Source organism: Caloenas nicobarica, chromosome 3 (assembly GCF_036013445.1).
Source record: "Caloenas nicobarica isolate bCalNic1 chromosome 3, bCalNic1.hap1, whole genome shotgun sequence".
Taxonomy (NCBI): Eukaryota; Metazoa; Chordata; class Aves; order Columbiformes; family Columbidae; genus Caloenas; species Caloenas nicobarica.
Window position 1 is genome coordinate 33997417 of NC_088247.1, and position 16120 is coordinate 34013536.

The 16120-nt window shown below is 35.3% G+C and overlaps 1 protein-coding gene across 3 annotated transcripts in view; it reads left to right on the forward strand.

The window, feature by feature from the left end:
* MYO6 (myosin VI) overlaps positions 1 to 16120 on the forward strand; it is a 119950-nt gene that overhangs the window by 77881 nt on the left and 25949 nt on the right. For 2 of the 3 annotated variants that reach the window (XM_065631287.1, XM_065631288.1), the window contains exons 16-25: positions 552 to 679; positions 1715 to 1810; positions 3841 to 4014; positions 7657 to 7695; positions 9198 to 9291; positions 11249 to 11379; positions 11554 to 11631; positions 12566 to 12695; positions 13417 to 13507; positions 14754 to 14904. In XM_065631287.1, the coding sequence (XP_065487359.1) occupies positions 552 to 679; positions 1715 to 1810; positions 3841 to 4014; positions 7657 to 7695; positions 9198 to 9291; positions 11249 to 11379; positions 11554 to 11631; positions 12566 to 12695; positions 13417 to 13507; positions 14754 to 14904 (1112 nt within the window). Of the gene's footprint in view, positions 1 to 551; positions 680 to 1714; positions 1811 to 3840; positions 4015 to 4643; positions 4736 to 7656; positions 7696 to 9197; positions 9292 to 11248; positions 11380 to 11553; positions 11632 to 12565; positions 12696 to 13416; positions 13508 to 14753; positions 14905 to 16120 lie in introns of those variants that run through there. The other variant, XM_065631289.1, reaches the window with a different exon arrangement.

A 16120-nucleotide genomic window follows, 5' to 3' on the forward strand; every position in this document is an offset into this window, starting at 1 on the left:
CAATACACTTGTAAAAAGTTGTGAAACCTCCACTATATGCTCAAGTCTGATCTGCCTTTCTTAAAACAAATGCATCTCATTTTTCTTTCTGGATCCTGTTGAGAATGGAAGTATGTGCCTTTTCATGCTTTTAGTTTTGACATGTGGTGAAACATGGATAAAAAGCTTAAAAGTTCCCCAACAATATAAGCAATTATTCCATAAAAACCTATGGTCATACCACAAGAAACATTTAGGCACCTTTTGGGAACTGGATGACTAAATTCAACTTGAGACCCAAAGTAAAAAATCATACAATCCGTGCCTGGTCTTTTTTCCCTCGTGTTCCTTCTGTTAGATTTAGGACTTAGTATGCATAGGTTATCAATTAAATCAGCAGTTCAGCTATGTAGAATTAATTTGCAATGATTTTTGTGTTTTGTGTTAACAGTTTTCCCTAGATACTGTTATACAGAATCAGATCAGTAGTGTTTTAAACTTATAATGTTCAGTTCTGTTATGAGGTTATATATATATTCAATTTTTGTAAACATTTTTTGTTTTATTAATAGATTTGATTGAAGCAAAATTAATAGGCATATTGGATATTTTGGATGAAGAAAATCGTCTTCCCCAACCAAGCGACCAGCATTTTACTTCAGTCGTGCACCAAAAACACAAGGACCATTTCAGACTCTCTGTAGGTTTATTTTTGCTGTCTGTCTTGTTTTAGTAAACCAGTTCTTGGAACAGTTGATAGTAACACTTCAATTTAATGAAAACCTTTCCTAAGAAATCTCATACCACACCAGTCTGCGCAATCCATTTTCTTTTGTTAAAGTTTGGTTATTGCGTTTCTTGAAAAGTTTACTTAAGTCTTCCAGCAATTCTCATATCCTGCTGAAAGTAAAACCATATTCTTCATTCACATTTCAAGTTTGTTAACATGTAATGCATGAGAAGGAAATAAAAACACATTTTAATTTAGTTTATTTCATATCATATGAACTGTTTTGTTGTTCCTTTCAAAAGCTGCTTGCATTGGAGAATACCTTGACTCACACGGAGTGTCTAGCCAGCACTTCAGAGATATAGGAAAATATATCCAGAAATAGGGAACACACAAGGAAAAGATTTTTGTTGTTGATAATTCTCTAACATACAGCACTCTGTGGAAGATTAATGGAAATTATTGCAATTTATGTACATGACTTCTGTTAGGAAAAAAAAAAAAAAAAAAAAGGAAAAGAAAATCTCCCTGGTGAAAAAATGCAAGCAAAGGCCAAGTAAAATTGTCATCCATTTACTTTTTTTTAAGTTTCCACTTATCAGTGTATGTACGATCAGCTAGATGTTTTGCCTTTTAAAATATACTATCTGAAAACATATTTTAAGTTTCTGTCTAATCCTATTCATATGACAAGGCTGTGGAATGAATGGTATAGAAATTGTTGATTTAAGGCAAAAAGAAAATCAACTAGGAGGTGTTAGCAGTCTTGATTACTTTTATTTTGAATGTGAGGTATCTAAAGATGTGAAGAGTGAGAATAGGTATTTGGAATATCTTGGATTTGAACAGGAGTGGTAGCGGTCACCAAAACTGTACTGCAGGAAATGTTATTTTTAACATGTAGTTCTCCTGGCAGAATCATAATGATGGTCTAAGAATAAAATTTTTCTCACTCTCCAGTCTATTTCTTTGATTCTTCTTTGTAATTCAACTTTTTAATTCCAGATTCCTAGAAAGTCTAAACTGGCCGTTCACAGAAATATCAGAGATGACGAAGGCTTTATTATCCGACATTTTGCAGGAGCAGTATGCTATGAGACGGTAATTTCACTTGCACAAAACTATTTTTTTGTTATGCTTTGTAGTACTTTTATATTTTTCACTGTATATAGGTTAAATACAATTTCCTTTCATCAGAAAACACATTCAGAAGTTGATTTGGCTTAGCTTTGAAACTGATTTTGGGAATGTGTGACAGGATTGACAGTTTCTTTAAACTTCTCAGATTACAGACTGTTTTAGTGACATATTTTGTGTAAGAGTTTGTTACAAGTTTATAGGTAATGGTGTCAGTATTAAATAGGTTGATTGATGTTCTGCTGCAAATCTTACATCAACGGATGTTTGCATCTTGGGGAGAGGAATACACTACATGATCTAAAAGTATTGTTAGACTGAAGAGCAGCTTTTTCAGAAGCATGCTTATCCTCATATGCAATCACTGTTCACGTTATATTAAAAATCACATTTTATGCTTTTTGTTTTCTGTTTCTACTGGCAATAGAGTCATTCGTATAAGAATACAAAACACTTGTACTTTTTTCTATTCATAGTACAAAAACATTGAAGCATGTAAAGCCAATATCTAAAATGTATTTTTTTTAAATAAAGAGTGTAGGATAAACAGAAGATCTATAATGCTTGTCCTTCTGGTCTGTAAATCCAATGTGTAAGAGGGAAGCCAAAGATTTTTTTTTTTTTTGGTCATATGAAACTGTGTGCTTTAAGGGCTTGTTCTTAATTACTTCAAAATACTCCAAGAATGATAATGATTGCTGTGCTGTTTTGAAGTAGGCACATTCTGTAGCTCATTTTACAAATAAAAAAATTGAAGCCTGTGAGTTACCTACCTGGTTTTTCTGAGGTCATTGAGTGAGTCAATATCAAAACAATAAATAAAGTTGGAACACCTTTGTTCCAAGTGCTCTATGTTTAACTATGTACTTCATGATGATATGTTAATAATACTTTAGGGTGTCTTCAGGAACAGAGGTACCAGATATGAGCACATAAGCTCTGCTGTCAAAGCTAATCAGATACGACGTAGTTTTGGTCCAGAAGCTATGCTAATGTGCCTGACTTAATTTATCCCCTCCCTCAGAGGGACTTACTTAGCTTGGGCCTTAAAACTTTTGGACTGTAACTGCCCTGTACCTCACCTGTTATGTGCTTCTCTTCCTTACTCACTTGTGGCAGTTCTCACAACCTGATTTGTGTTGAGGATGCTCATCTGGCTGCATTCATATTCCAGTCTTGTGTTTTCATAGTCCAGGGGAATTTTGGAGGCCCATGTTTGTCCTTTGATTCTCATCACCATTAAAACCCTTTCTGGGATATCTGGTAAATTAATATTTTCTTTGAATTAGTCTTGATCTCTTCTGTTCATAAACATCAAAGTCACTGTTAAAGTTGCACCAAAAGCAACTGAGAATTTTGTTAGTGTGTGACTGGATACTAGTGTCCTGATATCTGAATTTCAGGATAGTGTATTGTTCTTAACTTATAAAATTAGTGAGCTAATTTAAATAAACCAGAGAGGTAGTGTTTGTAGGAAGGGACAATGTCTTTTATTAAATCAACTGTTCTTATGCAGTCATAGTACTACTAAAATAACAATTTTTAATTTCATTTTCTAAACTATGTAGATGCACCAATTTAAAATGTGCATGTTAACTCTCATTTCACAACAGATCTTAAGTGATATTACAAGCAGGGAAGAATTAAGCTTCCCAGAACTCCCAAGTGATGATGTGCTGAGTGCTAGAAATGGAAAGAAGGAGGATAATCATTGGCAAAACCACAATGGATCTCTTAAAAGGCACTAAACCTTATCTTGGGTTTCATGATTCCAGCATCCTTCAAATTTAAGAAGATCTTTTCTCTCTGTCATTAAAGTTTTGTGTGTCCAGTTGAAAAGTTGCTTGAAATAATATGTGAATATTTACCACATATATTCTTGCTGATTTTTGAATTAAGTATATAGCATTGTTTTCTTTAATTTTCTTTAAGACTTAAGTAACTGGGGCAGTGTAACTGTACTGTACTATTATTTTTTTGGGTTGTCTTTTCAGATGCAATTTGTGGAAAAAAACAATGACGCTTTGCACATGTCCCTTGAATCTCTTATATGTGAATCCAAGGACAAGTTTGTTCGACAGCTGTTTGAATCTAGCACTAATAACAACAAGGATCCCAAACAAAAAGCTGGGAAACTTAGTTTCATCAGTGTGGGAAACAAATTCAAGGTAACGTGATGTAGGAAACAATCTTATCTTCTTGTAATAGATGCCACTTTTAAGTTATCTGAAATAAAAAGAACCTAAGGTTGGGAGAACTAGTGGTAACTTGAGATTCATACAAAGAAAATTGTTTTAAATAGACATTTTTTCTATCGAATTATAAGAAACCAGTATATTCAAGTTATGTGCTATGCATCTCTGTCAAAAAAGATGTTTCATAATAGTCCTTACAGAGATTACACAGTAATTTTAAAGTCAGAATTTTGCAAAGACATATGGAAGTCTTTACTCAAAATGTTTAAAATCTTTAAAGTTTGGATTCTGTGGACTTTAGGAGTTCTAAATATGATGAAAGGTGTTCTTCCATCCAGTCCTCATTGTGCATTCTAGAAGATGTATCAACTGGCTACAGCTCACCATTCTCAAAATTCAGTACCTAACCTAACCACTGTTTTTCCTCTTCTAGAATATATAGTCATGACTCTCACAGAAAGATGTTCATTGTGCTGAGTGTTTGCTTTCTCAATACCTGAATCTGATGCTTCTCCTCATTTTCTCCTTTCTTCTGCTTCTTGTAAAGCTGACCTTCAAACCTTGTCTTCTCCAAATGTTTTCTGCATCCTTTTCTCATTCAGCAGTTTTATTTTAGCTGGACTATTCCAGCTCGGGATGGCTAGAAAGAGAACTATAGGGGAATTAAGAGATGAAAAGCAGGCACAACCGTGGGCTGCAGGTAAATTTTTCACTCTCATGGATTTACTGTTGGTAGAGCTGCTGCAATTTCAGCAAGAGCTCTTCTCAACGCATCTGGGCCAGATCCAATGAAGGATTTGCATGCCTTTCAAGTCAAGTGCTGCAACATTTTTGGTATGCTGCCTTACCTAGGGCACCTAAAACTCCACGTCATGTTCCTAGCTAGATTCCTAATACAGTCTCTGGGGAAAACAGGTATCTTAGACAATCCAAAAACATTATTGTAGAGTGGGATGCTGCCAATAGCAGAAGAGTTTCTGCATTTCTGCTCCATGTCCATGTTAAGTACTGAATCAGCACTGCAGGATAAATTCCTTCTTGTATAATTGTATCTTGTGGCTGGCATTCAGAACTGTTCTCTAAAAATGCAGAGGCTAAAGAACAGGAATGGTATGGTAGCAGCACTTGCTTTTTGTATAGCAACAGTATTCTGCCTCAGGTCCTATACTGTATTCAGTGTTTTACGTCTACTGTACTTCCCATAGCACAAAGTTATTGGTCAGTCTGACAAAGGGGATTCTCCTTATGCCCTTCTGGAGATGGGTTCTTATGTAGCCAGAAATAAAATTTTGATGGGGCCAGGAAGAGTATTAGACAGAGGCTGACTTGTAAGGTAGTGGTTTGGGTATTTAACTGGGCATCGGGCAGCCTGCTCTCTTGAGTTTTGATCTGACGATTATTTCCTCCTCCTTCTTGTTATATAGAGGTTGTAAAATTAAACTGTAGCATTGGTTTAGTGTAAAGAGCATGATCACAAGGCAGACTGAAAAATCAAATTACATACAGATAAGCAATCTCCTCAGCAATCACCTGCAGCCATGAGTCCGTTGCAGGTGAAGCTAGGATCCCTTGTTTTTTATAACCGCATTTTACAAATGAAACCAACTGTGTTATCTTTGGGATAATTTCCACTTTCTTCCATCTGGGTTCTCAATTCCTCTTTGATTAAGCACCTCACATCCAGTAGATGTGGACATGTGAATGATACCATTGCCCAAGGAGGGCTGAAGTAAAAAGGAGGCATTTTTTAAGTTAAGCAGCAATTGAGTGGGGAACTTTATGGGTTGCCTTTTGGACTTTGGTGTTCACCTCTGCACCTAGAACATAACTAAAGTCCTCTTTGGATCTGGCCCATTAATCTATAATTCTTTCAGTGTTTTCAAGTTTCATGGCATTTTGAATGTACGTGTTACTTCCAGTAATTCATTTAGTGTTACCTTCCCAGACACAACATGTGCTGCTGATGAACACTAATACCCTTGAAAATTTCACTTCAGATGACATCAAAATAAGTTCTGTTATCTTAGTAGAAATTTCATCTCTTTAAGAATAGGAATTCTTAGTGCTTCAGTGTGTAAGTCAGTCTCAAATTCTTCTTTATTAAATGATGGTGAAGGGACTTCTCTTTATGAAGTCCTTCACACAACCCTTCCTTATAACTAATTAAATTTTTTTCACATAAATCAGTGGAGGAAATAATGATTAATTAGTTCACCAGATCTACTCAAGAATCTTTGGGATAATTTTACCTTAATACAGTAATGATGGATTAAATTGTCATAATTCAGAGAGCAGTAGTTTTAGCAACATGTTTTATTCATAGGATCATTTCATTAGTGAAATTTATCTGAGAATGGCTCTGGCTTATTTCTTGTCAAATCGCAGACTATAAGGAAGGGGTGTTTTTCCCCTAGTGTCAACTTACTTTACTGATGGAAATTAGGCTGTCCCCTCCAAAATTAAGCATTTCTAACTCAAGAAAAAATAAAGATTATATTCAAGTAAATATAAAGAGCATGTGTAAGTGGGAACTGAGCAGGAGGTTATTAGTGTTTGTCATGCCTCTTGTGGCATTCCTTCTCTCTTTCTAACCATATCCATGATTAGTTAAAAAAAATATTAAAAAAAAATTATCCACTGGAAGGACAACTGGCATCTGCAGGTGACGCATATCGCCCATACAAATCTGGTTTCTTGGATTCAAGGTAACTGAAAAATCTGGTTCAGAAACATCAGTGAAAAGTCAGATCCCTTCAATTTTGAGGCATATGTTAGGACATACAGGATTTTGTCTTACTTCAGCCTGTATGCTTAATGCTTGCTAGTAAACTAGAAAGGCTGGCACAGCAGTGATCTATGTGGTAAAACAGACACGTGTAAATTGAAACTGTTTTCCTGATGTGGTTCTGGAATATTTGAAGTCCCTACCTATTACATTCATTAGCAACTGTACCTCGTTTTCCCTGATAGCCTTAAGTCTCTGGTGATCCTGTAGGCTTCCCTCCATATAATCGTAGGACTGTGGTCTTTTCTCATCACTGTGTGTTTAAATCCAGCCTCAGTAAATATGATTTTAAAATTACAGTCTGCTCTCATCAACAGAGAATTAAAAATTTGGAGATTTGGAGTTAAAAATACATTATGCATGTTCATTCACTGAAATGTCGACTTATCTTCAGAAAAACCCCAAGAAATATGTTAAAAATTTAGCATACAAATACATGCATGTCATAGATTAAATTTGGGCTTTGACAAATTTTCAGCAATAATTAAAAAAAAATACACTGATCAGTTTCATTTTCTTTATCATTTTATTACATAGCCATTATTTCATTTATTTTCCCAAATGTACTTGCATTTTGTTTTATAATTATGTTATAGTAAGTAACTAATCCGTACAGTGCTGTTGTACAATTAAACACAAGCTATTTCCTCAGGACCATTCATGCACACTTGCATGATTTCATCTGTTAAAATTTGTGAACCTTTGATTTATCAGTTCTGTCTGATTTACTAACAATAATCATGCATGCAGTAATGCTATACCACTATTCTGTGTGTATATTTCTGTAGTTGTCATGGTGAGACTCTTGAAATATCTGTTTTCTTTTACAGACTCAGTTAAATTTGCTTCTTGAGAAGCTTCACAGCACTGTAAGTATATATACAGGTTCATAATTTTCTGACTTAAGTCATAATTGATTATTTCAACAATATGATTACAATAAACATGATAAATAATCACTTTAGGGTTTCCAGTTACATGGCACTTCCCAAATGGCTTGCTGTGCAAGTGATGATTATTGAGTTACTTCAAAAAAAACTCACCACCTTTAAAAAAATTGTAGAATGAAAATTACACAATTTGAGTCAACAATCTGAAATCTGTCTGGTCTGCAATCTCCTTTTTTGTCACTTTTACTTGCCTCCATTCACTGGTTATCATGATGACTAATTTGCAGAAGATTTAGATATGTCTTTTAGAGGTAAGGCAGATCATAATTTATTATTAATTTCTGTTTTCAGATTCCATAAAGCCTTTAAAATGGTTAATTTCACTTTCGTGATAGGCTGCAGATGCACAGATGGTCAAAGAACCTGATTCCCCCAATGAGTATTTGCTAATTTAGCTGATGCAATTTGAGATTTTGTGAAATTCTCTTATGTAGCTCAACATACCAACTTTTTTTAGAACTTGTATTTGTAGGGACACATTCTTGTTTTTCTTGCCTTCATGTTCTAACCAATTCTAGATATCAGGAGGAAAAACATGGGAAACAAATGGGGCAGGTGCTGGAGTGTAGCCAAAATTAAGATTTTGCTGCACTCACGAGGCTGGTCTGAAAGAAGGATGTTCTCTTTCACACAGAACACCCTGGAACTGAGATCCAGTTCTGGGCAAAAGTATGTGCCAGGCTCGCTCTTTAGATAACCCATGACTGAGGGTGTGTTGTTAGTATAGAGCTCTCTTGGCAGGTCTCTCTCGCTCTCCTCTGGAAAAAGAGAGAAGACACTGCAAGCTAGAAGTAGTGTTATGTTTTCTCACTCCCACCTGTTGCAGGAAGGTCTGAATAACTGGATGGTGTTTTGCAAAAATGTCATCCATAATTAATGTGAAATGCTCAGAGAAAGCAGTGGTTTGAAGCCGTAGAGACAGCACACACGGTGATAAGAGAGGAGCAGACTGGAACAACATGAGAAGGGGGAGCAAAGCTATGAGCCAGAAGAAACTGTAAAAGTTAGAAGAAAGGAAGGTCGAGTTTATCTGGCATGATTCCAGAGTCGGGAAGCTGGTAGCTCATTGCTGTGAACTCTGGAGGACTGAGACATTTAGGTGATATGACTGTGGAAGATGAGGCTAGTAGAATTGAGACTAAATCGTAATTAGTTTGTACTAATGTTAAGAAGAACAGTTGAGTGAAAAGGCCAAAGCTGAGGATCCAATTAATAGCTTGAGCATTGAGATCAGTTACATCAAGACAAAGGTTAGAGTGCAAAACTGATATACGAGATAAAAAGAATGTCAGCATTTTTCTATTAGAATACTATTATTTTGTATCTTTTTTTTTTTCCGCCCATAATTCTTAAATGACTAACTGTTATTTCAGGAGGTTTAAAAATGTGCAGATTCTGCTAACTTCTTACTTTGGTAATAGGGATCTAGCTTTATTCGCTGTATCAAACCTAATTTAAAGATGACAAATCACCATTTTGAAGGAGGACAAATCCTGTCTCAGCTTCAGTGTTCAGGTAATGTGTGCCTCTGATATTTTTCCCTCTATTACTTTGTGGGTTATAGATTTACCTAAGTTTGAAATATGTGGAATGAAAGCGATATTTCCTTGCTTGAACTGTTGCTTTCTAGAAGGTAGCTTATTTATGCCTTATGAACAATTATTTATGTTCTTAGTAACTTAGCTCTTGTTTTAGTCAACAGAACCCTAGAAATAATTCATCTGAACAGCCATAAGGTCTCTTCTTTGCAAGAAGAGTTGATGTAATTTCCATCGACTGTTTTTCCATTGATTATAATGAGTTCAGACACCAAGTACATATATAAAAAGCCATGTAGCCATATATTGGCACATAAACTTAGATTTCCTGACCTGGAGCTGAATCCCATCTCTGTGTTGTCCACAGTGTTAATAGGGCAGCAGTTCAGTCCTGAACAATAGAATTCCTTTGAAATACTGTGGCAATTGAAGTGTTAGAAAATCCTGTGTGCATTTAGAGACAGTCAATAGGAGCTGAGATATCTAATAATTGAAACACACCTTTTTTCTTTGGTTTTGTAGATACTATGGTTGAATTGAATCGTCTTGTTTTACTTCTTCAAAATTTCTTCATACCACTGTTTCAATTTTACAGCTTTATTTTAAAGAATAAGTATTAGCAGTTCTGCTCATGCCCCACTGAACAGTGGGAGGAATTGCTTGCTTTGGAATTAGAGTGCTAGTATTGTCATTCTTCATAGCGTGTTTTTTCATCAAAGAACTTCATTTTTTCCCCCCCCTTTTCTGTATTTTCATACTTTCAGTAGATAGTGCTTATTTGTTTCTCTTTTTGAAGTCAAAGATATTTCTGGGTTCTGGAGCTGATGTTTTGACAAGTCCACATTTAACATGTCGTATTATCCTCACAAAAGTTTAACAACTTTTCAGCAATTAAAATTCCATTAACATCATTAGTAGTAGGTCTCTTCAGGTTAACAGCATTTAGCATGTCAGAGAGGAAAACTCCCCCCCTGCAACAATTGCAGTGTTTTACACTAGTCTTACAAGCTCACTTTTCTGTATGTGCTTATATTCACAACAGTAAATGAAGCTTAATCTAGTAAAACAAAGGTACAGTATGTAATGTAAAAAGAGCAAGATGTAATGCTATAAAATATTTTTTTTAAAAAAAATAAAGTGTAAACAAATCAAATTCCCATTGAAAGCAAAAATGGAAACATGAAGTTTAGAGACAGCAACCACAAGTTAAGGGCTAACTTAATAACTTATACGTAAAATCTGTTCATAGGGTTATGTAAAGCAGCAGACAAAAACTGGCACGGCCTGTGCTGCTTGAACTCATTTGAGCCTTTTATTGACTTTATGTCTGTGCTTTACCGATGTCCTAGTTGCACCCAAAATGTAGTAACAGTATTTGGGACATTAAAATGACATCTTAGTAGCTGATACCTAGTACTGCAAGTACACTAAATGTTCTAGCACTGCGTAGGTACTTGGCACTGCATCTGTACCACATCACAAATATCATTGACATGGTAAAAATAAAAGCCTGATCAGGAATTGTTGCTGTTTGTGATTTGTTTGTTTTTTGTTTGGTTTGGGGTTTTTGTGGGTTTTCTTTTGGTTGGTTGGTTTGTTGTTGTTGGGTCTGCCCCCCCCCAGTGAAAATGTAAAGTCTGCTGAAATGAAAAAAATAATTAGAAGAAATATAAGAAAAATGATCCTCTGCTTACCTCTCAAATAGGGAGAAAATTCTATGGGCCATTCTCGTTTGTTCAGTATTAACTTTTTGTGAATGATCCCATGATCAAGAAGTGTTAGAGACTGGATCAAGTCCCAGCTGAACTTTGTGGTTTAGTCTCTGAACAACGTCTTTAAGGCTTCCATCATAAACTGCTGGTTATGATAAAAATCACGGCTTCATTTGCATTTTACTGGTATCAACTTCTGTGCATATGATTCTATGTATCTAGGAATGGTGTCTGTTCTGGATTTGATGCAAGGTGGTTTCCCTTCGCGAGCTTCATTTCATGAACTGTATAATATGTACAAGAAATACTTGCCCGAAAAATTGGCTCGACTGGATCCTAGGCTCTTTTGCAAGGTAAGAAAGAAATTCATTCTTCTTCTACATCATCCAGGACAGAAAATGTATTGTGGGGATTTTTTGTGGGTTTTGAACTTTTTTGTTTGGTTGGGTTTTCTTGTTGTTGTTGTTGTTTGTTTTGGTTTTTTGAAGGAGGCGGAATTATAATCCTAACTGTTTTCTGTGTTTCAGGCACTATTTAAAGCCTTGGGACTGAATGAAAATGATTACAAATTTGGGCTAACCAAGGTGTTTTTTAGACCTGGCAAGGTAATGTTTCTCTTGGAGTTTGTGAATGTGAATCTTAGAATAATTTAAGTTGGAAGGGACCTCTGAAGGTGACATTGTTCAACACATGGCTAAAGGTGTGGCCAACTTAAATAACGTTCCCCACAGTTTTTTGTAAATACTGTTCATTTTCTGTGAAAAAAATCAATATTAATACTGATATAGTTAGTTTCATAGTCTTGTTGCTAATGCAGCTATATTCCTAATGCAATGTTTGTATTCCCAGATGTTCTACCAGTCACTTGAGACTTATGTTGACTATTAAAAAGAACAAGTTAGAGCAAAGAAAAAATATTTTCTGCTGAAATCTATTTATAACTGAAATATCTTTCCGGGATTCTGAGCATTGCTGCTACTATGCAAAGAAGATGAAGTGGGGAGCTGTTGTGACTAGAAAAGAAGATTATTGTAGTTTCAGCAAAATGTTCCTACTGTCTTAATTACCAAAAAAGAGAAGTGCAGGATTTTCAGAAAAGGTTGCATTTAGTTGGATTCTTACACAAAGGTTAAAAATTAAGAAATGCTTTCAGCCCTCTATTTTTCCCCAGATGCAGAATTAGAGGTGTCTTGTTAGTTGTAGAAGGTCGAAGTGTTTAGGCTGTAGAGAAACAATTAATTTAAAAAAAAGTTGGCAATAAATATTTTTAGTGATTAATAAATGATTGGATTATTCAAAATGCTAAGTGTTGCACATCAGTTAAACAATCGAACTAAAAGCCGGGGTAGTCATTTCTGTCAGATGTACCTGCTCACTTAAATTAATTGAAAGCTGATATAATGATGACATACAGTTTGCATTAAAAATATTTTGGTTTTAACCTAACGTGCTCTTAAATAATAATGTCAAACAGTCTCTGTTCTCCTGATTTGTAAAACGTTGTGGTTTGTTTGTTTGTTTGTTTGTTTTTTAATTTAGTTTGCGGAGTTTGATCAGATAATGAAGTCTGATCCGGATCATTTAGCAGAGCTAGTTAAACGAGTGAATCGCTGGCTTATCTGCAGTCGTTGGAAAAAAGTTCAATGGTGTTCTCTCTCAGTGATCAAATGTACGTATTTAATGTTTTATTAAATCAAAATATTTGTTAGAAATATAGTGGAACTGGCTGACCAGAGAAGCTGTCGATGACCCATCCCTGGCAGTGTTCAAGACCAGGTTGGACAGGGCTTTGAGCAGCCTGGTTTAGTGGAAGGTGTCCCTGCCCAGGGCAGGGGGTTGGACCTAGATGGTCTTTAAGGTCCCTTCCAACCCAAACAGTTCTGTGATTCTAGGATTATCACCTTGAAACGTGGCCGAGGACATGTATAGCAGATGGTTACATACTAAGGTCTGAGTAATTGCTTTCAAGGTTGGTGACATTTTTTTATTTAATGCTTTATCTTAGGGAGGCATAGAGCAGAGGTTTTTCAAAGTGGGACATACAGCCCACCACGAGTCTCTTGCGTGCAGTCTGCTTGGGTGCGCACTGAAGCCTGGGTAAACATTTGCACAGAAATAAAGAGCTGTCATGGGTCTTGTGGGGGAGAGACTTCCACATCAGCAGGGAAGAACAGGAGTTCAGCTCTCAGCCAACATGTGTTATGGGACCAACATCTCCGCTCCAGCAATTACTGCTGATCGGCACATAAGCACCCATCAGTATAGACAGGCAGTTTCTACGTGCTTGGCCTGCCCAGTTTACTATGCAGAGTGGGAATCAGGGGGTGTGGTACAGAGTTGTGTTAAATTGTATAAAACATTAAGACTCGGTATCTTCTGTGTGTTTACAGTGAAAAATAAGATAAAATATCGAGCCGGTGCCTGCATTAAAATACAAAAGACTGTTCGTATGTGGCTTTGCAAGAGAAAGCACAAACCACGGTAAGAGAATATTCCTTGGTTGAGGAAAATGGATTTTTAATAATACTTTCTTGTGAATGTAAAGAGGAGATTTACTATGCTTAACTAAATATATCTAAAGTGATGCTAAGTATGACTGAAAGACACTTTGAGAGGTGCCGTGTTCCTCCTCTCTTTCCCAAGGATGAACAGACTAAATCTGAACTTTTCCTAAGGGAAGTTTATTTAGCAGTTTGTTCATAAAATCCTTCAGTGATAGCCTAGTTATTAAAAATCCTTAGTTAAGTCTCTCTAAATTAAATTTAAGCTCATTAATTCTTGTCCTGTACCCATTCACACCTTCCTTTATAGGCCCACTTCATTTTTTATCTTGCAAATAATTGTGTGTTCTGTCTGTCTTGTCTACTCTTGAAATTAAGTAATTCCATTAGTTTTACTATGCATGGAATAGCGATGGAAAAACCACTTCAGTCATTAAGCTCTGCTGACACCATTTTGTTCTTTGATAGATGTCCAACTCTCTGTTCTCTAATAGTAAGGTTCTTACAAAATGTTTTCTTTTACATCCTTTGATAGTTACGTTTCATTTTGTACCTTGGCATTTCTGACCATATCCCTATATTTTTAAGCTGTTCTGTAGTAATCTTTAACGACTCAATTTAGTTTCTACTGAATCTCATTTCAGTGATTTTTTTTTTTTTTTTTTTTTTTTTTTTTTTTTTTTTTTTTTTTTTTTTGTTCTAGTAAGACTGTCTCTGCAGAGATGTAACTTGTATCTGTGGCCTCCAGTATTGTTTCTTTAAAAAACTCCAAGTTTTCCTGGACTCTTCCCTTTTTTTTTTTTTTTCCCTGTGGAGTCTAGTGACTGCATTCCCTGCTCTGTAGTTAAATTTTATCTGATTCACTCCCATTATTGGTCTTTGAGTAAGTGGCACATCTCAACCTTTATCCACTCCAGTCAGAATCCTCTAGTGGATAATAATTTGTTATTGGAAGAAAAAAACCCAACATTAATTCTCAAAATAAAAATGCATTTTTCCATTTTGAGTCACTGTCTGCTAAGCAGTTTTAGTTATTTTTTGCAAGACATCATTGCTTAGTTACTTCTTGTGTTAATATTTAAATACCAAAAAAAGAGTGAGTTTTATCAGAAGGTATAACTTGTCTCCCTTATCTACCTCTTTAATGTGAGTGATTAGTGGTAGTTTTAAAAATATCACCTTGTAAAAACACCTCAATATACAAATAAACTGTCTTACCTTCACAGCATTGATGGCCTGATAAAAGTGCGTACACTGAAAAAGAGACTTGATAAATTTAATGAAGTAGTAAGTGCTCTGAAGGAGGGTAAGGCAGAGACAAGCAGGCAGGTCAAGGAGCTGGAATCTTCTATTGATGCTTCAATGACCAAAATCAAGGTATGCTAATAATGAGAGAAATATTTTTTTATTACCAGAATCTTTAAAAATCTTAATCTAAAGTAGAAGGCCAATGTATTTTTCCTAATAGAAAAGACATATTAATACAGAGGTCTTAATATTCAGAGGCACTGGGTAAATCCTATTTAAATTATATGTGAATGTAACTGAAGTGAATCCTGAAACTGGGTGCATACATCTCAACTTTGGTATTAATTTGTGTTTCAAAATTGGCACTGGAGAATTTAAAGCAAAAATTCCTGTTGATATTGTGAGGCAAGTGTTGCTAATAATTTGCTTGTTGCTTTTACATTGGAATAATGCATTTTAGCAATGTTTTAAATTAATCAGGGCTGAAGCTTTCAAGTATTTATCACAGAGTGAAGAGTTTTATATTCCAGTTATAAGTTTTTTTCAGACTTGGTGGTAAAGAGAATTCAGCTTGCTGATTATGCTTCAGGGTCTATAGTTCTCAGTTTCTTACCACATGAGCACACAGACAAAATAAAAGCACGCTGGGATTTGTTAAAAAAAAATTATGTGTTGATTTTTTTGTTTCCTGCAATGTTATAACTTTCTTCATGTACCATATTAAGATTTTTCTATTTAAAATCATGTTTGAAAAGATGACAAGTTAACCTGTCAACTTATAGTTCTCTTTTTTAATAAAAATAAGACAATTTGGTTATCATTATGATACACCCTCAGTAAAGGTCAGCAAACACCATGTAACACGGTTTTATTAGTATGCATCAACATGAATTGCAAAATGAAATTAAATTGTAGCTATCAATGAGATTTGAAAACGTGTAACGAAGGCTATTGTTTTAAGTATTTTCAAGTTATTTGCTCCTAATACCTTTTTAAAAATATTAGTCACAGCATGGTCCAATATTTTTTCTAAGTGCTAGCACACATAGTAAGCAAAACTCTTCTGTGCTATGACATAAAAAGCAGAGCTGTAAATAACCACTATAGAAGCTAAGTACACAACACAAAATGCACACAGCAGGCCCTTAGTTTGGTAAGAATTAATTTCTGTTGCTTAAAACTACAGGGTTTAAAAGATGAAGGCGTGCTTTCAAGAAAAGTCATGTTTACTTTCATTAATAAAATGGGGATTCTTTATATGGTTTTAAATGAGAGAGGAGAGTAATGGATCCCCAGGATTTTAGGAAGGAAGTGGAGAATGTGCTCAAGCTTCCCCACCCTGAAG